General features: G+C 37.8%; 1 protein-coding gene across 1 annotated transcript in view; it reads left to right on the plus strand.

Annotated features, from left to right (window-relative positions):
- ITGA1 (integrin, alpha 1) overlaps window positions 1-22,417 on the plus strand; it is a gene marked incomplete at its 3' end in the record, with an annotated part of 28,979 nt that extends 6,562 nt beyond the window's left edge. Inside the window, exons 3-10 of the mRNA XM_009579213.1 lie at window positions 7,423-7,543; window positions 10,481-10,593; window positions 11,570-11,658; window positions 11,751-11,865; window positions 12,529-12,656; window positions 18,661-18,809; window positions 20,533-20,683; window positions 22,252-22,417. Of these exons, the coding sequence (XP_009577508.1) occupies window positions 7,423-7,543; window positions 10,481-10,593; window positions 11,570-11,658; window positions 11,751-11,865; window positions 12,529-12,656; window positions 18,661-18,809; window positions 20,533-20,683; window positions 22,252-22,417 (1,032 nt within the window). The remainder of the gene's footprint in view (window positions 1-7,422; window positions 7,544-10,480; window positions 10,594-11,569; window positions 11,659-11,750; window positions 11,866-12,528; window positions 12,657-18,660; window positions 18,810-20,532; window positions 20,684-22,251) is intronic.
- Window positions 22,418-25,071: the final 2,654 nt, after the last annotated feature.

Raw genomic sequence — 25,071 nt, forward strand, 5'->3', positions numbered from 1 at the left:
GCTGCCCAGGGAAGTGGTTGAGTCACCATCCCTGGAAGTATTTAAAAGACGTGTAGATGAGGCGCTTAGGGACATGGTTTAGTGGGCATGGTGGTGTTGGGTTAACGGTTGGACTCGATGATCTTAGAGGTCTTTTCCAACCTTAATGATTCTATGGTTCTATGATTTTTCACATCAGTTCTCAGATAATCACATTTCCCAGAATGTTCAAAAGGAATTTCTGTCCTTCTGGGGCATTTTATAGATGGGTGATTTTAAAATTGATGGGGTAGACTGACGAAGTCTAGACTGATCAAATAGACTGATTGTGTGTGTGTGTGTGTGTGTGTGCGCTATGATTCACGTTCTCTGGTTTTGACAAGGCTACCCAGTGGAAAGCTTACAGCAGCAGGACATCAGCCTGCAAAACTGGGATTCAGCATAATTGGGCAAGTAAAAAGCTTGTAGAAAGCCAACTGAAACATCACACTTGAATCTTCCTATCAATCTAGAGGAAAACCTACGGGTCCCTGAGCAGTTTTGGAGAGTATTGTGAAGAACACATTTTTCTTTAGGTTAAAGAGTCCTTGTTTATTCAAGTTTTGCATGAAATTAATCTCTTGCTCATTTTTAAGCTTCTGGGGTTTATTTCAGAAGGTAACATAGGCGTGCATTTTAACCATGGTTTCTGTGTGGAATCTGAGTTAATTACAGATGACTATAAATATCTTCTATCTCAAAAAAAGGTCAAGAGATGAAAGGTCCTGGGGGCTTATAGATAAAGCTAGATGGTAGGAAACAAAAGTTCTAGTGGGATTTTCAGGAGGAAATGGTCTTTGATAGCAAAGGAGGGTGGCCTAAAGGCGAACACAAAGATTGTAGGGACTTGAATGGAGTTAAGTGTTGATGGAAGAACTACATCCAAAAGATGGACTGAAGATCACTGGAGACAAGCTGAAACATTTTCTAGGAGTTGTTTCACTTGCATCAAGTTGCTAAATTTGCTAAGCCTCTGTACATCTGTACAAGTCTAGTAGCTGACCTCACCAAGTTTTCTGTATGTGACTGCATACTTCTAAGGCTTTTTCTCCCTTCTGTGAGAAACTGGCAAGTGCTAAGAACTGTGCCAATGAGAGGACTACTTTCCAAAGTTTGAACAAAATAGTTCTATTCTGATGACTGTCAACCAAGTGGGGCACATATTCTTGGTCTCTGCTATTGTATTTCCAAAAGTTTTGCCTATTGCATTGTGTTACTCATTTGGGAACAGATTACAAAGTGTTGATTCAGTATATTTTCAGGCTTGACACCGCATTAGAAAGCTGTCTTCCAATACAAATTATTCAGTACCAAACTATCAAAGGAAGCTTTATTTAATGGGTTGTACAAAGCATTTAATTGGTTTTGAAAAGCATGTGGCTACTGAATCTGGAAGCACTTTCAAATATATATTTCTTTGTCTTTTGGGGATATTTATCTACTTTTAATAAGAAGTCTTTTTTTAAATTATTTGGTCTCATTCCAGAAAGTCAGTCTTTTGCTCTTCAAAGGTTAAAGATTGAAGAAAAAATGCTGGAGGCAAAATTATACAAAAGTTCTTTTGTAGCCCTGAAAAATAAAAGGCTTGATTTAAGCAGTACTGAAAAAGTTTCAGAAGTTGAAACTTTTTTTAAAATATACAGCTTTATTTGAAATACACTGATATTTAGCCAGCCAGAACTGAATGCAGCAGGAACTCCTACCGCAGCCTCCTTGGCCTTCCGCAATAAGGCCAGAGCACTGTGGCCCCTGAGCTCACAGATGGCAATTGTACCACGCCATCGTATTTTCTTCCACTTGGGATGTCTGTGCTAAATCTCTTTTTCATAAGACAGGACTGTATAATCCTGCAGTGACATTATCACAAATGAAGCAAAAAATAAAATGTGAAGATTCTCCCATTTGCTGGTCCAGCAAAGAATCCACTTTCATGTCTTTGAGCCATGATTTCACAAATAGCATTTTTATAGGTATGTCTTTGAAGGAGATGCATGTTTAATCTTCCCTTGCTAGCCAGATGCAGTCCAGCCTTGAACCCAAATCCACAGTGTTGTGTTGATGCAGCTAAAAAGATCCAGCTTTCAGGAGGTTTTATTTGCTGAGGCTCAGTGCTGCACTTACTGAACGACACAGTTTGTTCCCTGCTGCTGGCTGGATTCCCGCTAGCTGAGAGCAGCAGCACAGGCTTGCGCATGCCAGCACTCAGTGGTGTCAATTTTCTCAAGTGAAGGGGTTTTCTAACTGCAGAGAATGATACTATTTGCCACAGTTTTGAAAATAAGCTTTTTGGGGAGGCCACGCCAATGGTCCCAGCTCTGCTCCCCTCACCGAGTAACTGTCACCAGCATCCCAACTGCTTCCTTTTATGCTGTTTGCGTAGTATGTTTTCTAAGATAACAACAGAGACAGGTAGTCTTTTGCAGTATCAGCATAAAATACTTTTAAAGGCAATCAGTTATTGCCTTATAAATTAGGACATCCTTCCTAATATCACTTAGCTTTCCGTACATTTTGATCAGATGCACTGTTCTGTGTTGCTGTATTGCACTCTTGTGTTGTTTGCAGGTCTTTAAAATATCCTTACAGCATCATTGGTTGTAATATGTGCTGTACAAGACATTAAAGCAATATTTTATTTTATATTATTTTTTGTTTTTGCAGGTGTATGAGAACTCCACAAAACATTTTAATCTTATTTTAATCTTCAGCTTAAATTTCTCTATCCTCTTTTATTTTCCAGGATGGAAGCAGTCTGGGTTTTTTTTCTGCTAATAACTTTTTTTGAGTTTCCCAGTATTTTCCAGTTGTGCATACTTTTCCAAGACATTCTACTTGGTTTGTTGTCCTCCTTGATTGCACTTAGACCTCCTTTTTTTCAGCCTTCTCTTGCAAAATGCAGGGTAATTAATAAGGACACTTGAAATGCTATAGCATTACCATAGTAAGTGTGAAATGGAACAAAAATAACACTTTGACCACATGCTGGTGGGGAGAAGTAGTGTGCGGCCAACGTGTAAGCCCTGTTGAATGCAAAGTGCAAATTTGTCCTTTCCCATTTTTGCAAAAAATATTTGTATTTCTTAGAATAACCACTGTTTATAGAGGATGCAATTGTTATTTGCTACAGACCATACACAGATAAAATACCGTATCTGAATTTACTCTCTCCTCTTGGCTAAATCCGTCTTCGTGATGTCATTTATTGTGGGTGATTTGAGGTGATATATTTTTCACCAGTAAAAAGGCAGGTGTTAGGCTTTGTTCTACAGTTTGGGTTATGTTTCTATCCATCTGTTCTCGGAAAATAAGGGTGCCTATTCTGCAGTTCTTGTTTGCAAAGGTTAGAGTGGCCAAGCAATATGCACACGGACGAGCACCAGGGAAATCTAGTTTTGCACGGTTTAGAGGCAGAATAATTAGGCAGACACCACGAACGTTTGGTTAAAAGATCTCATTAAATAAAACAGAAAAAAATTAGTGGCTACTGGACAAGTATGAGCTACTACTCTAGGTTTGTAATAGAAATAATATTTGGGTGGTTGTCTTGGTGACTGAGTGTTAACCTTTTGTGTATAGGTACAAACTGTGCTCAGCAAAGAATGCCACATGCATCAGCTAGTGTTCTCCTCAGTTTAAATCGGTAGTGAGAGGGACATTGTCCCAGGTTTTCTACAGTGCCTCGTTTCTTGTAGAACGTGAAGTTAAAAGCTGGAACTCAGTTTTATCCTTTGATAAACATTTATATTCTGTATTTCTGATCAGTGCTTTGATCTGCATTTTTAGTCATTCTGTTAACACAACATGAAATAATTCAAAATCTTAATTTAATTTACCTACGCTAATTGTGATGAAGTATATAGTCAAAAACTATGTACCTTACAGAAAAATGTTTTTTTTTCTCCTTAATCTCCATAACTCTCAAAACAAATCCTCTGCAACTTCCTTGTAGCTCTTCTTTTTCCACTTGTTCTGCCAATAGTCTTTTTAATTCATATACAAATGTTTGCTAGAAACAGATGAGAATGTGTGCATTTTAGACAGAAACTGGAAGTTTGGAAGAGTGCAAGCTAGATATTGTTATTAATATAAAGTATCATTTTCACAGTCACAACCAGTGATATTTTTAAATGTTCTGAATTGTCAGCTGATGTGTACAATGTTCTTTGTACTGAAAAATGAAACACAATGTGAAAGCCAGGTTGCCGTTAAGTCAGTAGATTATTGTTAGTTAACAGTAATGTGGGTCACTGTAAATTCCACTTTTCCATTTACCATCTGCAGATTTGAACATATCTTTGACTAGTAAGACTTCCTTTTACAGAATCTGTGGAAAATGTGATAAGGTACCTTACAAATAATCTATTAATTATTTGTAAGTTAATCTTACACTGCTTATCATGACCTTTACTTTTATTCAAAAACATTATGCTCATGATGTTTCATAGCACATGGAAGCCACAGAAGGTCATGTAAAATACATTTGCATATTAAATATGCCACACAGTTTGTGTATGAAGTCAAACTTCAAAGCATCTCATGTCTGGCTAAGACAGAATGGGAATATGAGAGACCAAAAGGGTAGCCATACTGGATCAAATCTGTGTTTTGTTCAGTATCATGTCTGCAGGAGTATATGTAAGCCGATAGCTAGAGACAAAAAATAACTGAGCAAGCATATATAATATTCCTCTTCCAGTTTCTGAATATTTCCAGCTGAGGGGATTTCCTAATCCAGATGTGCGTTCTGTATGGTTTGTAACCTGCAGTCGTTCTGTCTTCCATTAGCTTACTCAGTTAGCCGTTGAATACATAACATTTAGCATCCAAAATACCCTTTGTCGACAAGGTCTACAGGTCTATTCCCTGCTGTGTGGAGTCACCTCATTTTTATTTCTGACTAGCCTGGCCCATCTAGCTTCTTTCAAATTGCTCTAGCTTTATTTTTTAGAAGAACATTTATTATTATTGCTGATTCCAATTTGACCTCACTCAGAAGCACAAGGATTTGGGGGGTTAGCAGCAAATAGCTGGCATTTTTTGTCTTCTAGTTTGCCTGTTTTAGCGTTTCACATTTTCAAACTTCCAGTTACAGCTATGAGGATTAGAAGCGTGTTCTTTAAAATTATGAGATTTGAGTATATTGCGTAACAGATTCAGGAAACTTCAAGAGCATTTTGTCTAGTGAATGCACAGTAAAAATCACAGTAGTTGTCAATACTGCGTCATTGTGAAGAAATTCCTTGTCTGTAGGCAAATGATGGGATGATGATGGAGGGTATCATGATGAAGTGTACAGAGCACAGAGTGCACGTGTAACCTTCAGTAGCTTTAGGAGAAAGTAAATTGGAAGAGATGAGCTGGAACCTGTGACCTTTAATATATCATAATATGTTTTAAATATCATCATAAGGTGAAAAAAACATGCCTCTGAAGACTTCTAGAAGGATGTTCTGTCTTATTCAGGGGCTAAATTAAACAGCCTTCTGGAGATCTTTAAGAGGAAAGTCGACATGGATAGATTTTGCATCTACCTTTCTTCTTCAACTAAATAATGAACTGAGATACTTACTTTAGCAGGCAATCTCGTTAGAACCGTTTCATTGTCTAGGAGGTAGGTTGGGAGTCTAAGTGACGTGGTCTGAATCCCACACATGGTGTCAAAAATCATAATAGCAATTATTTTTACTCTGAAATTCAACAAAAGAAGATTTGAACCAGTGATGACTTGATTGAATTTTTAAAAATCAATGTTGTTAATTTTAATTATGCTTTAATGACTGAGAGTAGGGGAGGAAAACACCTATTGCACATGAACAGGCATAGCAGAATTTCCTTAAACATAAACGTTTAAGGAAGGCAAAAGATGCATGCATTACTTTTCTAGCAAATGATTTCCCATCAGACTGTCAGCTATTAATTTTTTCTTATCGCTTGCAATGAATCTTTTCTGAAGAACAAAAATAAAGTCTGTTTTAATTTGTTCACTTCTTTATAATTCTTGACTCTGACTGGAGGAAGAAAAGCTAAAATAACACAAATGAAACTTTTCCTTTTTCGCTGTCCAGTGAAATTGGAAATACCTGCTAAGTGATAAATAGTCTTTTGTGATAATTTATTAAGCAGGAAATAAGATGCTGAGAGAGACAGATTAGCATTGACCACTTGGGAGCTTAATTATAGTAACAAGCTTTCTATGAGAATATCATCGTCTCAATGGTGAATAACACAGATGTATTTTAGTAACTGGACATTATTTAGATGCTTTGACATGCAGCAAGTATTACAGATTTGGGTATTTTTATGTAGCTGTTAAATGTCAGCAAATGATCATGAAATGCTTCTTTGAAATGAAATGGAAGTTGTGTATAACTGTTTTTAAGTAGTCTTGATGTTCTACAAGTTCAACTAATTTTTGGCTCTTGTATATTAAATACACAGCTCTGCAGCAGCAGAGTCAGTGGGTTGCTTTTGAAACTGACTTCAACGGGACAAAGATGGAAGAGATCACTATAAGAAATAAAAAATAAAGAAAAAATAAATAGCCTTATTTTTATATATAAATAGCAATTTTGGCTTCTTAATGAGCCTCACAGTGGATTATGATGATCACTTCAAGCTGGAGTTTTCACCCTGTATACCTCATTTTTCTGAAAATTGCTACACAGTCATATTTTTACAGTATTTTCCCTGATGATGATCACTGAGCTTTAGGGTATGGGAAATCAGTCTGAAGAAGCATCTTCTCTCATCTGATGACTGATCTCATCATAGTCCAACAACAACGTTGTAGAGCAACTTTTCCTAAGTGGGTAAATGTTGGATTTCTGCAAATAGACACATACAAGTGTCCATTTGAAATAACAGCATCTGGTTGCATTAAAAATTTATTCTGTTCTTTTCCAAATATGAAAGGTTTACAGGTACTCTAGAATAGAATTAAGAGAAAACTATATGCTTTTTTTCTCTAATATAGATTTAAACTAAATATATCTGAAAGCTTTGCCTCGTTCTTTTTCTATGCATGTCTTCTGCAAACAGTTAAAAATTAGTCAATCCTCAAATTTATGAAAAATTTAGAACAACTACCTTGAATGATGGAAAGAACATTTTCTATAAAATTCTTACATTAGAAATGCATGGAGCTAAAAGGAGTAAAAATAACTAAAAAGTTTTTTTATTCAATGTTAAAGGTAATAATATTTTACTTGTCCAGTTGCTGACATCTCTGAATTTAGTATGTATGTGTGAGGAATTACATTTTAAATCTCTTACCATCTGTAATAAATATGCCGAAGATGCCATGTTCAACCCCTGTTTGTATCCTCAGTTAAGTCATAATTGAACGTTGATTTCTTAAAAGTCTTGGGGTTTATGTGTATTGCTACATATTACTTTTTTTTAAAGCTCTCTTTCACCTCGTCGGCTCTTCCAATGTCGATGTGAAAAATGCAATGACCTTCAGTGGGCCTCTGGAAGACATGTTCGGATACACAGTCCAACAGTATGAAAATGAGGAAGGGAAATGGTAAGCTGCTTTTCTTTTCTTAAGTGCAAACTCCAAGTTATCAGGTATTCAGTGATTCAGGTGCTATACTTTTTTATATATATATATACACACACACTTATATATAATATGCTATATTATTTGTAAGTATGCCTGATACGTAAGGGTCAGATTCTGTCAGTCATATTTCTAAAACTAATGCACAGACGTAAGGAAACCTGGAAAGATTGTGAGACTGAAAGATCCAAATTTATATCTACATTTATTTTCTCAAAGACATAAATGAGTTCACAAAGTGGGTAAATTCCATCATTGATGGAGCTGAGAAAGTTTCATGTTATGCCTGAGCCCTCTTTTTTCCATTTACCAAATAAAATCATTGTTTATCTTTTCCTTGTGTTAATGTGAAACTGCAGTGAAATTGCTCCTGTTTTACCTAACTAATCTGTATTACGTATTTTCTTCTAAAGTTTTCTGTCAGAGATCATCTGAACAGAGTTTTTTAACTGGTGGGAAGATTTTCCTGTCAAAATATTTATTAATACAGTACTACACCTTCCGTTTTGGAGAGCTGATTGGTAATATATTTGCATTTGGGACTTGGAGCCTTCTTCTTTTCCTTCTTGTTGTTCTCCTGAATTAGAAGTTGCATTTTGGCATACTTACTGGTATCATTGCTTCTTGGTCTTTTGATAAACACCTGCTTATGCTTTTCCTTTATAAGAACAAACTTCACAGGCTAACCACTGGGCTGGAGGGCTGAAATAACAATTGAATGGTAAAAGGTTTGGGAATCCTGACATCTCCATCATTCTTTGCAGATTGCTCTAGTTTTGCCAGAGCTTTGCAGATAATTTTACATACTTGGTAAACCCAGGGACTCCTGCGGGCAGCCTGGGACGACGGGCACGTGGCTGCGTGACAGCCAGGTCAGGCCATTCAGCAGTGCCCGAGCAATCCTCCCCGCAAATGCCAGGGCTGTCTGGCTCCAAGAATCTGCCCACCTCTGCAACGCGGTGTTCACCATTAGCCATAGGGGATGTTCACAGAAATGAAATTGCAGAGCCTGCTTTTGAAAATGCTAGCTCTTGATTGCCCAGATTGTAGGATATTTAAATATTCGTCTGCATGAGGGTCATGGGAGAATAATAATGTTCTTTGAGTTAATTTAGACCTTCAAGAAATGGTATCCATTGTAGGAGCTGCGATTTTGCAAAGTAAGCTATATTGTTGTAAACTGTCCTGAGTTCTTTCAAGAGCAAAAAATAGCATGAGCTGGAAATGGCGACTCTTCCAGTAGCTGAGGGAAGACAGGAATGTAAACTAGTGTGCTAGATCTGAACATCTCTGAAATTAAACTCCAGTGCTGCTGTGAAATTGTCAAGCTTTCAAGTTGCTTTCAGCGTAGCAACATCCAGGGCAGGAAATCTGTAGGTTGACAGTTAAAAATAAATATACAAAGCAGCCTTGTGATGCTTTGTAAACTGCTATAACGCTACCTAGATACCACAGATAGAGCTTTTCAGCAGTAGGTGTTCTGTAAACCTGACTGCAGTGGTTTCTCAATAAAACTGGGGCCCCTAAAAAAATCCCCTGTGCAGAAAGACAAAATAGCGTTTCAGACCACTTCTCTCTGTTCACAGGGCTCTTTCTTTCTGAGAAAAGAACAGCATAGGGACATAATCCTGTTGAGCATTGATCACCTCCCATGGGATGTCAAGCACACTCAGCTTCTCTACAGTTAAATGGAAGTCAGGAATGCGTAATAGGCTGTGGTGCATGTTTCTAAGTTTTGGTGTAAAAAATACATACATTACAGCATATAGCTTGAAAGAGCAGTCAGATCCAGTATATACTTGGAGCATTTTATTTTGCTTTAGAATTAATTAATTTATTATTCATGAAAAAATCTTAATGGATCACAGTGAGCTGTTCCAGTATGGTTTTTTAGAAGCTCGATTGTGTACTGGGTTTAGATTCTCCTTTCTGTCTTTTTTAAATCTGTAGGCTATATTTTACCTATTATATCATTCTATTCAAGTATCTTCTGCCTGGACTCATTAATTTATGATTAAAGGTTGAAATGGTTCTCTCAATAATTCTTCACAATCATCTAAGTGTCCAGGAGCAAATCTTACTGAACTATTACTCTTAATGGCAGGATTTCTGTTTCCAGTGTGTGCTGTGAATTCTAATTTAATCCAAGTTCTTCCTTACACATTCAGTGGAGCCAGTTGTTATCTGCTGGGTAATGCTGGGCTACTTAGTGTAGCTAATGAAGATCTGAGAACAAAAACAGTGTCCATCTCTGAACAGCATTTCCTGCTGAAAACTGGATTTAGGTGGTGCTTACAAAGTACTACGTGAGAATAGTGATTTTTGATCACAGCAAATTTTGAAAAAAAAATGCACGGGATGAAAATCCTTAACATTATAAAAATTTGAAATTTCTTTTAATAGCCCTTTTAATAACATTATTTTTTATTAATAAGAGGAAAAACGATGTATTTTACACTGCTGGCTCACATTACTTAAGACTGAATTCTTCTTCTCGTTGCTTGTGAGCCTCTCCTTTGGCATTTGGTCTCTCAGCATTGTAAATACATTTTCTTCTAAAATATATTAAAGATCAAGGAGATATTAAATAAAACAGATATTTCCTTCTGTATTACTTTTAATACTTGTCATCCAGCCACCAATATTGCTTTTATTTTCCACTGGCATTTTTAAAAATATTATTCTATTGTGTAATTTGGTATATAGGCACATTTCCTTTCTGTGTCCTTATTAAAGAGGAGACAGGATGGCTGCTTCTGCTTGTATCTGAACTAGCATAATAGATACTTTTCTTGCGCTCCATCCTGTACTCTTTGTATGGAGCTTGCTGCAGCTGTGCTCTCTCTGCAAGTTTTATTTGCCGACTTTCGTGCCTTTTAAGGTAACTTATTTCATTTGCAGGGTACTTATTGGTTCACCGTTAGTTGGCCAACCTGAGAAAAGAACAGGAGATGTATACAAATGCCCTGTAGGAAGGGACAACCCATCACCCTGCATAAAACTGAACTTACCAGGTATGAAAGAAAATAAAGCTGTGTCACGTGGAGGAATAATAGAGGTCAGATCTCAGGAGATTGTAGTAGTAAATATGCGTTAGAATTGTTTCTGTAGATAAAATTTACTTAGGACTCCAGAGCTTAGTGTGAAGGAAGTTGTGTTTGTAACATCAAAAACAATTTTATTTTAAAGCTTCTCATTGTCCTGTGGAAAACATGCTCGTAATTTTAGAAGGCGCATTTGGCTGTGTTATCAAAACTTTATTATGACTGGCATTAATTTACTGTGGTTGGCAGTCCTGGCCATGGAGCCAGAAAGGCCAAGGAGCATAGATTCATGGACTACCCTTTCCAAAGCTCTCTGAAGCCAACAAGAACCTTCATAATGCCATCAGTAAGCTTTTGATGAGCACGTAACTAACGAGAACAGGCTGATGCATCTTAATATGATATAGGTAAATATTAATCATTTTCTTACTCATGTCAAGACATATGCAATGTAGACAGGAAGAGACTTCCTGTTAACAGGAATTTCACTAAATAGACATCTTGTGGTATTTTTTATCTGTTTTTTTCCCTTGAAAGCCTAAATGTCAGTAATGTAACATAACAGTTACAAATCTAAAAGCTCTTAAGTTATTTATAGCAGGCCAGGGTAAAAAATGAATGTTTGTTTTCTAATTAACAAAACTGTGTGAACAGTAATCTCTTGCTTTCATGATGTGCTATTATTTTTACTTTTTTTCTTTTTTGCGGTTCGAGAAAACTATTTGAGACGGCAACCCAGACAAATTTTCTGGGATAAAAGCCAGTCTCAGAAATTTTTCTTGATTGTTGCAATTGAAGAAGGAGGAGGAAGGGTGCTAAAATATTCGATGAAACCAGTGTCAGTCTGGGTTTTATTTTAGAATCTGGAAGCTCCATGCTAGGGGATATATACTTTAACATTTTGTTTTCATGTTCCCAAATATTTAAGATTTTAATCTATTTATAGCTGCTACTTCAGTTCCTAACGTCGTGGAAGTAAAAGAAAACATGACTCTTGGAACAACCTTAGTGACTAACCCAAAAGGAGGCTTTCTGGTAAGAAAGGACTTTTTGCCAATTTTAAAAGAAGTCTGTTTTTTCCTCAGGTACCATAACAAAAACCTTTCACCCTTTTTCATCTTTTAAAGGCATGTGGACCACTTTATGCTTATAAATGTGGGCGTTTGCATTACACAACTGGAGTTTGCTCTAATGTCAGCTCCACTTTTGAAACCGTTGAGGCAATTGCTCCGTCTGTGCAAGGTATGCATGCCACAGGAATTCTCTTGTGTGTCTGAAAATACAAAGTGCCCAACAAGACAAATGTATACACATAGGCATACCAGAAAGTATGAGCTGCTTAACTTAGCTACCAGCATTACCAAGTTAAGTAAATGTTTTCATTGTCCGTATATAACCTAAATTCTTGCTACTTTTGGAATTTATCTCAGTATAAACAATCATTAGAGTGCTATGTGACATCCAAACACAATTGCTAAAAATAGTTGCTTATGTTTTTTACTTATGGCCAAAAGACTCTCTTTAAATAATGACATCATGTTAAGACCTAAGACAAACCCAATTTGGTAATATAGATAAATACCTTAAAGACCCGGTTCTTTGGAAAAATCGAAGAGGAACAGATTGACATTGAAGAAGGTAGGGGTCACTAGTAAAACACTCCAGTTATGTGATCTTCTAATGCCATTCTTAAATTTCTGCTTACAAGTGCCTTGCTGATAAAGGGAACACAAACTGTGTAAAATACGATGCAAAAGCTGGTGAATGACAGTTGGCATCAAACATGTCATTTCAGCCCCACTCCAGAAGGATATGCATTTGTTACTAATCACAAAAGTAACTGGAGCTGTGAGATATATTTGATCCTTGTTAGTATCAAGTCTTATGTGGCAATTTGTGTTGCAGAGTGTAAAACCCAGCTGGACATCGTCATAGTCCTCGATGGTTCCAACAGCATTTATCCGTGGGAGAGTGTCACAGACTTCCTAAACAGCCTCCTGAAAAACATGGATATAGGTCCTCAGCAAACACAGGTAACACAGTACATGTTTTATGGTTGTTTAATTTGCAAGGAAAAAAGGATTTACAGGAAATGGGATGAGAGCGTCGAAAAAAATTCCAAGAACTTACAGCAATGGGGTACTAAAACAAAATAGCTGAAACCACAACTAAGTCAGCGTCTGCCGCCAAGTAGCAATGCCAGGGAGGCTCTCCCTCCCCCCACCGCTCAGGCAGTCTGGAGAAACCGACTTTCTAACCTAGAGACAAAAGTTGAGTGTGTTAAGTGAGGCCGATTGAACATTGTCCTTTCCCACTTCCTTCCTCTCCACAACCACTTCTTGTCTTCTTTTGTACTTCATAGCACAAAGGTCATTTCTGCTCCGGGGCGCACAGGCATGCTTCAGACAGCCTTTGATTATAAGCTTTTTGGAGCAGCGTTCAATATTTTGTGCTGTGGAGCGTTGAGCATACAGCTTTTAAACATTTGAAATCATAATTAACGAGTGGCTGTTAAGCCGCATGTTATTAATGGCAGAAGCTACATTTATATAATAAGTGGAGAGGGCCAAATTCCCAGCTGCTATAAATCAGCGCAGTTCCACCAGAATTAATGGAGCTACAACCAATTACCCCAGCTGAGGATCTGACATATGTTTCATGCTCTGCTGAACAGAGTATGTAAATAGTAATTCCAGCAGAACTTGAGGAAGGGGGAAATACGGACACCGGGATACATTTTAACACAGGAAGCTTTATTAACAGCAGCAGAAGAAACCAGGTCTTCTTTTCACAGCTCCCTTTTCCTCCTCCCAAAATTAAGGATTTTCTGGGATCCTGTATGATATTTGATATGCTGCAGGCCAATACTTAGCGGTTTTGCTACTTCAGGTTAGCTCCTACATTGAGCTCCTGCCTTCACAAAGTAGACTGTGAGAAGGTGTGAAGGATACCTCTGTCTGCAGAGAGTATCCCCAACATTTTCCGAGTTAATTGGGGTTTGTGAGTTGGCTGCACAACTCCCCTGTTGGCTGCACTGAACACTGGCTGATAAAATTATTACTTATAAACTGTCAACTTTAGAATTGTGTCCTGTTATTTTAAACACGTTGTTCTTCCAGATATTGTGAGGAAGAAGGAAAAACACTTTGTCAAATTTAACAGAAAGGGAATGTTCCCAGTCCCTTAAGCTGGTGATTACTCAAACGTGCCATTTTGTGAAAATACTTAAACCTGAATTTCCCAGTACGGGGCAATGGCTGCATGGAAATCATCACTGGCCAAAGGGCTTCATGGGAATAGTACACAGGGCAATCAGCTCTACTGCACCCTCACCCCTGTTCCTCACCCTGCAATTCCTAAATTTTTAAATTGCCACACCTCTGTTATGTTTGGTTTTGGAATCCTGCCTCGTTTGTGCAGCTCAGCTCATGCACAAAAGGTCCCTTGCTGGCCTGCATTCCAGCAGCCCCCATCTCCACCCACAAAATCCGTTTTACCCAGAGTTTGGCATAGCTACCCCTCTTCTCACACGTACGCTTATTCACTCAAGAACGTCAGCTTTGGCATCTGGTTGCTACAGAGCAGAAACATTTGAGAGGAAGATAAGAATGGGATAAGGGGGAGAGAGGCTCAAAAACTGGAATTTGAAGGCAAAAGCTGGATGGAATTTTCTCAGTTCCTCTTACCTCCCCCCTCTCCCCAGAACATTTCCCATCTTTCTCCTCTTCTCCAAGCCCCTTGCTTGGGAACCCTGGCACAGCCAAAGGTAGAAACGAGTTTATACCATCTCCTCCACCCATGCTGTCTCCTTTCTCAGAAACTGTGTTTAAATGACTATTGAATGGGGAAGAGGAGAAACAACAGAGCAGGCTTATTGCTCCCCTCTCATCTGGAAGCACAGAATAGAAATACAGGAACAATTGTTTACTTTCTGTCTGTTTAAATTGATTTTTTCCATGTTCATCTTTTGGGGATTGTTGAGCACGTAAAAATCCATGGACTTTCACTGACTTCAGATTGTTTTCCTCTTGCATGGGAAAGGAATGAGGTGATTACAGAATAACTCCTTAGCAGCTTGGGTGTGACTTGTTCAAAACCGTGTTTTGATTAGAGGCTTGCGAGATTTTTTTTTTCCACTTACCCCCTCCATGAACAATGGTGATTTGATTTGTGGCAAGTCAGAAGACAAATTCCTCAGTGTTTGGCAAATTTGAAAGTGAAAGCCAGAAGATTCAGATGCAAAAAGCCAAAGTTTATGGTACAATTTTTTCAGAAGTATTTCCTTCCCTTCCTCTTTCCATTCTCCAGAAAATCCACACCTGCATCTGTATGCAGCTTAGATGGTTAAGCTGCACATGCTGAGCTTAGGAATAAAAGAAGTAAAAGGAAAGTAATGATAGAAGAGTGGAAAAGGAAGAAGGAATTAAATGAGAAAAAATGGTACAAGTAGGAACAAAATATTTCTCCCGGCCTTATTCCACATTTCAATGTAACTGCAAAGCAAGATAGTTTTTTTCCTTTTTTTTAAACTTTTGTAGAGATAATTGTCTTTTCAATATGAGGGTGTGTTTTTTAATCCTTTACATGTCAGCAACCTTCTGTGGTAGAAGAATATCAAAAGAGAAAGCAGAATACTTTGATATGTTCAATTCCAGCTTTAAAGCGATGTTGGAATGGCATCCAGAAATTTTCAGACAGGTTTTATTTCTCCATTAATGTATGACATAGGCAGTTATCGGTGTTTGCCCTGTACCTTATTATACCTCCAAAGGGACTGTATCAGTGGACTAATAAGTCATGCCGTCATATCTTATGATCAGTTTTATCTCCAGAAGAACAGAAGTGTATTAAAAAGGTGTTAAAAAGATTCAGGATGAAGAAAGACCTTTGCAATAGTTTACAAGTAATTTCTGTCTGAGTCCCTGGGAGCAAACAAAATGTAGCAGAATTAATTCAATTTTGCTTTGATTCAGGTATCTTTAGCAGGTTCTCCGTATGATAAAATGTATTATCCATTAGTGCTTCCCAAGGCATCTCTGCTTTTCTTTTACGTTAAATGTGATTTAAATACAACCAAAAATATTTCTGATTTTCCTCCACATGCCCGTAGTGAAAATCCTAGCATATTATTTCCATGTACTAAATGGTTTTACTTTCATTTTGGTTTTGTTGTTGTTGTTTTTTACCAAATAGATTACCTTAATAATTTATTGGGAAAGCCAGAATGTACTTTCCAAATAAGGGGCTGTATTCACTTAGAGAACAACAATAAGTAATTGCCCTCAGAAATGTTTTGTCGCAAAGCAGAACAGTCCTTCACTTGCCTGTTCTCTCGTACAACACTTTTTCACAGGAACTGGGGACAATTAAGGAATTATTCCCTTGTGTAATATAAAAGCCATGGAATGCTAGGGAAGGGAACATAAACTTAGGAATTACAAAGATGTTCAATAGATCATGGTCAGTAATGCTGGGAAAAATACTAGGTTTTCTGGAGTAGAGCAGAATTACCTCCTTCTGTGTAGTACTATTGCATTTTCCAGATTTAAATTAAATAAGCAAATCAAAACATATAACACCTGTAAGCATCATTCTTAGGGGCTTGCTGAAGTTATGCAGTTTGAACAGGTTTATTGACCCATAAAGGCACATTTGCATCACGTAGATGTGTCATTTATAGTTTTCCATTAGATTAAATGGCTGCAAAAGCTCAAACCTTCATTGCTATTTAATAGAATATAATTCTAATTTTACAAGGTGGACTTGGTTCTGTGTTCCTGTAGGAGACTGGAACATGCAGCCTAGTAGTATTTTGTCAGTTCTGGGAAGCTTTTCATTACCCTTTTGGCTCATCTTTGATGCCATGAAATATGTAGAACATGATGATCAGTGTTTTCAAAGCTAGTGCTAAGGAAGGGTCCCATAGAACAATTGTATCCCATAAGATAACCACATGCCCCCCTTCCTTCCTGATTTACAAGCTATGCAACACAGTGCAGTTTTCCAGACTCAGATGTTCTTCCCATTCACTTCCTGAGAAGGAAATGCGCAAAATGTTTACTTGCTGTGATCATGGACAACGTTTCCTTTCAAATAGGAAATGATACAACTCAATGTCAGCCTGTAATCTTTTTTAGGAAAATGACAACACCAACATGGGTCTCTAGAATCATGAAAGACTGGCAGATACTTTTCACATTGGCAGCAGTCAATAGTTGATTTAATCTTTGGTACCAATAAAATCCTCAAAGCTGCGTGAATCCACAGAGGCAGGCTCCCTGGCGTACAATAGTCTCTGGCTAGCCTTGTGCATGGTCCTGGAATACTTAAGGCACTCCTCCCGCTCCAAAAGACCAAACATAATGAAAACCTCTTGTTTACCACCAGTTAATGGCAGTCTTTTTAAATGACTAGCAGCATCCTGTTCAGATTATGCGGTGTGTCACTTTAGATGCATGCCACAAAATAATTGCCTTGGAGGGAACGGGTTAAAAATTTCATCTCCAGCTTGGGGTTTAGGCGGTGCCACATGACTGCTCTGAGCAGTAATACAGCATGTGCCCCAGCCTGTGTAAACACTGTGCAGGATTAATAGGCTGCTGCCCATAAGAACATGCAGCCTCTGGATGCTCTTGGCTGCAGGTGGAGGAGGGAGTGCCTCCAAGAGAGAATTAAAATATCTTAAAAGGGAGCAACTTGTTTTAACTTTGAACTTACATCAGTTCTTCCAGATTTGTTTGTATTTTCAAAAGGATACAGAAGTTAAGTGGGATAGATTTTGCTACCACATTATAATTATAGTCCCATAATCAAATGCAACTAGCTTTTCATAATGATCATGAATTTGATGTTTAGTATCAAATATTTATCCAACTGTAACCCTTCTACTACAAGCAAACAAACATTGTGCAGAATTCGAGAGGCTATGAAAGTACCTCAAAAACCACCTATAAAGCAATTGCAAAGTACATACTAAGCCTCTTCTAAAATAATATGATGGCATACGTCCCAGAGGTCTTATTGATCTTCAGTACCTAAATGCTAGAGTGCTTTTAATAATAGATGAGTGAGGCATAAATATGCCACGTAATACTGCATTATCCTAAATAACACCTATAAATTGCTGTGTGTAATATAAAACTGAAATATGCTAATGGAACATTGTGTGGATTCTTCCCAGTAAAAGCTGTCAGGAACCCACCAAACCATTAAAACTGACAGAGATGAATGAGAGAAATTAATTAATATTTAAGAATATTGCTCGTCTTTTTATTTCACATTTGTTTTTGCAGCAGGTTCTCTCAGGCATTTGTGGTTGGGTTCTAGTCCCACGCGTTGATCTTTCACACAAAGACTTATCCTGCTGAGGTCATCTAGTCTTTCTGTCATCCTCCCCCATTCCAGAAGCCACCATTTTATTCATGTTGTCCCCTCTGGCACTTGTCAGGTGTCTTACTTGGGCTTACCTCCTGCTGGGAGAATGGCCATGTCCTGGACTGCCCTGCTGTCTTCATCAAATAAGGGTACTTGGGTCTTCCTCTCACCCCGAGGGCCTAAATTTGTCATTGCAGTGCTGTTTCTAGGCTAGGTTTAGGGCAAATAAACTATCAGATGTAAGAATATTGTATTTGGATGGAAAGGAGAGAGTTGTGAGTGAACCATGGCCTCGCATGCTGTAAGGAAAACTATTTTGAGAAGTTGTGACTGGTGGTTAGGGCATTGGTCTGCCTCGGCCTAGAGGAGGGCAGAGCTGCGGCACAGATTACCGCAAGTCAGGAAGAGCAAGGAGTTGAGCCTGCTTTTGGCTTTGTTCCTATTTTTAATAAAAACAATTTAGCAACTTCAAAATGTTTCATGAGATTGAGTGTCTGCTAGCCAGTCTTGTTCAAATGCTTACGGGTGTTTCATACTGAGGGAGACACACAGAGTTCATTTCTTTTCCTGGCTGTAGGTACAGACAGGAATTTACCCCACTGCAGGAGACACAGATGCTTTCTTTAAGGGTAGTTGATTTTTAACATGAACTGTGTGTTTCAGGTTGGAATCGTTCAGTACGGACAGACTGTAGTCCATGAATTTTTTCTGAATACATACTCGACAACAGAAGATGTGATGGCTGCAGCCATGAAAATACCCCAGCGGCGTGGCACGCAAACTATGACAGCCCTGGGAATAGATACAGCAAGGTGCGTTCACAAAATATTGTTCTGCATATGGTAGAAACAAAGATAAACAGATATGGTGACGGTTTTGATTTTGTAAATTAAAAATATGATGTGGCTGACATCTGACTTCATTTTAGCTAAGCAAACAAAATTTAGGAGGAGGGTGGATAAACAGACCCTGTCCAGCATCTAGAGCAGTTGTATATGGCACCCTGAAAAGGGAGCTGTCTCTTGAATGGAGGAAATAGGGAATGAGAAGAGACATGGAGCAAGGTTGTAGTCCGAAGCAAAGGGCTGACAATCTTTGGTGTCTACACAGAGCAGGTAGGAACTGTGTGTGTAGAGGGATGAAGGAAATTAAGTTTTCAGAAGAAACAGGAAAAAATAGAACTTTTTATTGTTAATTTGTTTTCATTCTGAAGTTAAGATTATTATGGGGTTTGAGCTCATACTTGTCAGAAAGCCTAGAAATTTTATATCTGAAGTCTTTGAAGCTTCTGGATCATTGGGAAATTAAAGATCTGTTGTAGCAATAGCATTATTTAGAAATGCTTCCTTTATGAGAAAAATGAAATCTGATTTTTGTAGAACAGACAGTAAATGCAAAATCTCCCAGACACTTTCAAACTGTACAATGTTGTCCTGGTATCTTTTTTCTTTTCTGCTTTTTTTCTTGGCATGACAGCATGACTTTATTCCATAAAAGACTGCATTTGCCCTTTCCAAACAACCATTTAGTGAAATATGCAGCATCTTTTTGATGAACTATTTGATTATCTGACCAAAGTTTTGTTGATATGATGTCTTAAATCCGATGAAATTCTTACATATTCACCAGTAATGTTTTCCTTAGATATAAGTAGAAGCTTGAGGGAGTCTGAACAAGTTCATGAAAGCAGAGCCAGTTGACAATTGCCAAATACTCAGAAACCACATGTGGTTCAGAAAGTCCCTGTGCACCACAAACTGTTGCAGGCTTGCATATACAGAAACTATCAGCAAAAGCTTCCTCTGTTCTTGCAGTCTTCCCACCCATCCACTTTTGGCCATCATCAGCAGTAGATCTTAGCTTTCACTCGTGTGGCCAGTCTTACAGTTCTGTGGTATTTTTCTAAAAAGAGGAAGCCCTGCTTCCTTCCTTCTCCTCCTGAGCCCTAATCCAGCCTGGCCTTTTCTGGTCCCCTCCAGAGTCTGGGTGAGCAACTGCCCAAAACCTCAGTGCCCCTTTGCCCATCTGCAGCTGTAGAATTCAACCAGTCACCCCCACTTGCCTCCGCTCACCTGCAAACCACTGCCACATCTCCAACGCCCAGTTTTGCTGTAGATTTGCAGAGGTGTGCTGGTAGCACTTGAAGTGCTGCTGTAGGGTGGAAATAGGCGGGGGTTTTGTGGCAGGGTTTCGGGATGGGGAGGTGTTGGTTGGGTTTTTTAAAACTGTGAAAAGCTGTTTTAAGGTGCCAGAAGTTTAATCTGGAGAGGGGAAGAGTTCTTCACTATCCAGGACTGTATTTTCTGCTGTTGCTCTCGAATGAATAATGAATGAATGCTTGTTAAACTCATTGGCTATGAACTGTCATATAAGTGCCAATTGTTGTTGTTTGTATTTGTTTGTGGTTAATATTAATCTCCTTTTCTTGCTTCTTAGTTAATATAAAGTCTTTTAGTTTATGGTTGACTGTGCAAATATGATGCATGTGCTAAATGCTGACATTGCCTTTCTCCAAACGTTTTGTGCTCCCTTTAGGGAAGAGGCTTTTACTGAGGCTCATGGTGCACGAAAAGGAGTACAAAAAGTGATGGTTATTGTGACTGATGGGGAATCACACGACAACTACAGATTAAAAGAAGTGATTGATAATTGTGAAAAAGAAAACATTCAGAGATTTGCTATTGCTGTAAGTGAAATTTAATGGGAAAATTCAAAATTTTAAAAGCATGTTTCATCTTCCAAATGTAATTTCACAGAATATTTATGGAAATAAAATCATTTCAGAGAGGGGAAAAAAGAAGCTGAAAGAAACATGAAAAATTTGCTTTCTGATTTTACAACACATAAGAAAAAGCAATCTATCCGTCTTCCTGGTGATGACAGGTGTATGTGCTTTTGAAGAAAAAGGAGAAAGACTTTGAGGGGCAGTATAAAATCAAATACTTTTTGTTAAGAGCAATATTGAACAGAATGGATTAGTTCAAATCTGAGCAATTTCTACAGATACGTTACCTACTTTTAAAAAAAAAAAAGCAAATGTAAACCATCAACAAAAAACAGGTTTATTATGGCTGTTCTATGTGCTGGTGTTCTAAAGTTGTCATTTTCATGTTGAGCAAACTTAGTAGCTGAATGAGAGGATGAGCATGGTGGAGGTTATCACATACTGGTAGAGAAATATGGAAACATGAATGATAGATCTCTCCACTGTATTTGTGTATTCTGTACTCAGATCATCTGTTTTCTCTCGTTAGTTTTGAAGGTATGTTGGATTGTTGCTTCTCAGTTGCTATCTCTTTGTTTTGGTACAGTGAGGTGGTATGGAACCACGCATCTTCAAGAAAGATGTTATCTTTAATTTAGAGAAGGAAATAAAACAAAAGTTGAATCCAGCAGCACACAAATTTTCGGTGGTTTCCTTCATAAAGCTAGAGATCATTAAAGAAAAAGTCATCCTTGAAGCTGCAATAATTTTTAGCAATAAAATCTCTGTCTAGAACCAAATTTGAATTGCTCCAGTGTCAAGGAATGCTAGAACATGGGAGTTTGTTTTTTTATTTCCCTCTCAAAGCAAGTTAAGTGTACAGAGAACTTTTTTTCCTATGAAAAATACTTGTCCATCTGGGAATTAGAGAAGTAAGTCATTTTGTTCTGAGGCATCTTGAGTTTTTTTACAGCAGTGGTGTTAAAACTGCAGACCAAATCTAAAGTCTTGGACGGTGATGGAGTTGTTAACATTGAATGCAAGCATTGGTATTATATGTATTTATAGGGCAAATCTGCACACAAAAAAGAATTATCCTATGCCTAATTAACATGTCATTATTTGCTCATATACCGCGTTATGATGAGAACTGGTGGTACCTATGCAGAAGCCAGTGCAATTGTGTATTCTGGTTTGGGTGGTGTTGTGTTGTTTTTTTCCTAAATTAAGGCCTCCTTCAACAAATCATAGAATCATAAAATAAATCATTATAATTTTGTGAAGAAGGGAAAAAAAGGACAGTTGAGCATAGCAGACATTAGCCCATACAGTTGCTTTGTTTGCTATTGTTGATATTTTCAGAAAAACAAGTGAGCCCTCAGTTCTCATTGGAAAAGAATGGTTTCAAATCAATTTGAGGGAGTTTTTAACAGAACAAATTAAGATTAGATATGATTTCCCAATATTCTCTCACAACCTGCCTCAAAGGTACCTTTTAAAACAGGTTGTAAAATGTATCTTTGACTTCTTTTTTTTTTTATTCTCTTTAGATTCTTGGCAGCTACAGCAGAGGAAATTTAAGTACTGAGAAATTTGTAGAGGAAATAAAATCAATTGCCAGTAAGCCTACTGAAAAGCATTTCTTCAATGTCTCAGATGAATTAGCTCTTGTAACTATTGTTGAAGCACTTGGAGAGAGAATATTTGCCCTGGAAGGTATGACATTATTTAAAATTTTATTTCATGTGTGCATTACAACTGAAGCAAATAGAAGACGACCTGCTTTTATCTTCCTTTGCAATGTATTGTGCTACATAAAATGTATTATGCAGGTATTTTTCTTCATGCTGATCATAAAAATATTTTACAATCGACATCCAAATTAGTCAACACTGTCCAAATCTGTTTGTTTCAAGCACAGTACTGGTAACAGAAGGCTGAGTTTATTAGTTACAAATTATATTGGCCAACCCCTACTGAATAGGGGGCTCTATTGTTAAGTCCCTTTTATTGGGAAGAATACACTTTCAGTGGAAAAACAGTAGTTCAAACAGGAATTGAAACCTTAGTCTTCAGTTTGTGCTTTGTATTTCTCGAAAAGTGAGAAAAATCAGTCTTTCATTAGTAGAATAAAATCTGTTAGTTACACCTATTAAATATAATGGCTATAGAATAAAAAGGCAGTCAACTGCTAGTCATGACAACAGACGAAGGATGTAAGACCTAACATGACTGAGTTTCTGGACATCTGGACATCTGGAATTCAAGGTTTCATGCCATAGCTCAACCCTCTGAAGAACCAGATGCCTCTGGAAGAGACGGTCTCACTTTGCCGCAGTCCACCTTGTCCCTTTTAGCAATCAGTAGCCATTAGGTAGTGCCTGTCTGTCACATGAAACCCCAGCCTCCAAACAGTGGAGCAAATTGTGCTGTCCTGAACTCCCTGCTGATGGGAAATGCTTTATATCATGAGCTCTAACACTTCCATTGATTTTAGTAATTCATTTCTCTAATCATAAGAAAAAATTACAAAATATTTGAACATTAAACAAGTTCTGTAGCATAGTAAAATATCCAAACAAATGTAGTTATGTTGATGGTGGTGAAACTAACTGATTAAATTGTAGAAATGTTATCTGTTTGTATGATAGTCAGCTCTTGAGATGACTAATTCTCGTCATCATGTCCTCCGGTATTTTGGTACTTTAAGCATATTGTACCTCTTTAAGTATCAAGTAGTTCTGCAGTACTCCTTGAATTCAGCTTTAATTTTCTACAAAATGTGCAGTAACAAATACCTACTTCTTCGATATTATTACTTTCTATTTAAATAAACCTATTGTAAACTGTTAGGATATTTGTGCCTTGATATATTTGCCTTATTTTTAAATTTTATTTTATATAGACTTGTCTGTATTACAAAAAAATATATATTTGAAACAAAAAATGCGGGAAATTCTTTTCATCCACACTGTAAGAGACAAGCTAAGTAATTTCACCACTCCCAGAAGGCTTCTTGATTTCCAGATTTTCAGTAGGAGCTCAGAGTCTGTGCTAAGATTTCTGTATAAGACACTTGTGATGTGAGATAAGAAATGTCGCCTCCTCCACCTATGAAAGTCCCAGAAATCACATAATCTGGCTGCGAGGGAAGTCAGAATGGGAAACTGGATATTGGATTTTAGCTTTATGTCAAAATATAGCAAGGTTGAGTTGCTCTAATGGGTTGGTAAGGGTGGAGCTAGAAGATGCTGACTAAATCGGTTTCTGTTGATTCTTCAGGTATGGTTTCCTGTCCTTCCCAAAGCATTTAAGGAGCTATTCTAGATTTGCAATTGTGTCCATGGATGCATTATTGTGGCAGGGAAGAAAAGCAGATTAATTCTGTCCCACCCAGCTTTCTGGTGACAATCCAGCTTATTGGAGGTGTGCAATGTAGGAAAGATTAATTAACCCTATACACTGTAGCTGAACATGAAGGTCACAGGAACTTTGATTCTTGAAATTCTGTATCAGAATCTGTTTAAATTCTCAATCTGAATAGCCTCCTGGTAGTATAATAGTAAATTTGATTTTTTTCTTGGATTTCTTGTTTTCTTTTTGGTTTTGACCTTTAAAAAAATGCACAGGAAAATTTAAAGAGAGTTGAAAAATCAAATCCAACAAAACCCCACACTTGCCAGCCAGTGGATTTTTTCACATGCCTGTGTGTCTCATGGCATGGACTTCTGGTTTTAACAGCAATTTTATGTTTTATCCAACTCGTGGGCAGGCACAAATGTTTTTTCACAAAATATCCTTTGTAGGATGCTTGGCAGTTTGAAACTCAATGGAAAGTCAGACTGGGAGCCGTTATCTAAGCAGCATTCAGAGCTGCACACACCAACAGAACCGGCATTGTCCTCTGCCTCAGACTGTGAGAGTCCTGTCTTTCTCAGCTCATTAAGGAGCATCCTTTACTGCATGGAAATATTGTTTATCAGCAAATGCGCAACTTAAGAGTTTTATGCTTAAAAAGGACCATAATTTTTTCAGACTTAGCAAAGCAGCTGCATCTTGTGAAACATGTTTGAGTGTCAAACATTTTGTGTTTGAGATCATGTCTCCTTCCTATGCCTGGCCATAAATCCCAACAATTAGCAAAGACATCATGTCCCAGCGAGCAACCTCTGTGGTTTAGTTGCTGAGTATCAAAAGTTCAGTATTATTTAATAATCCAATGCCTGAAATTTATGCAGCCATGGCTGGCTATGCCTCAGTCTCATTCACACAGTTGGAGGATCGCCTCAGCACTCAGCTGGTAGCAAATTGTGGACTGAACACGAATCAGAGCAGATTTAATAGCTTCCCTCTACTGCTCATTACTATCT

The sequence above is a fragment of the Fulmarus glacialis genome, unplaced genomic scaffold (genome assembly GCF_000690835.1).
Source record: "Fulmarus glacialis isolate BGI_N327 unplaced genomic scaffold, ASM69083v1 scaffold16580, whole genome shotgun sequence".
In the NCBI taxonomy this organism is placed as follows: domain Eukaryota; kingdom Metazoa; phylum Chordata; class Aves; order Procellariiformes; family Procellariidae; genus Fulmarus; species Fulmarus glacialis.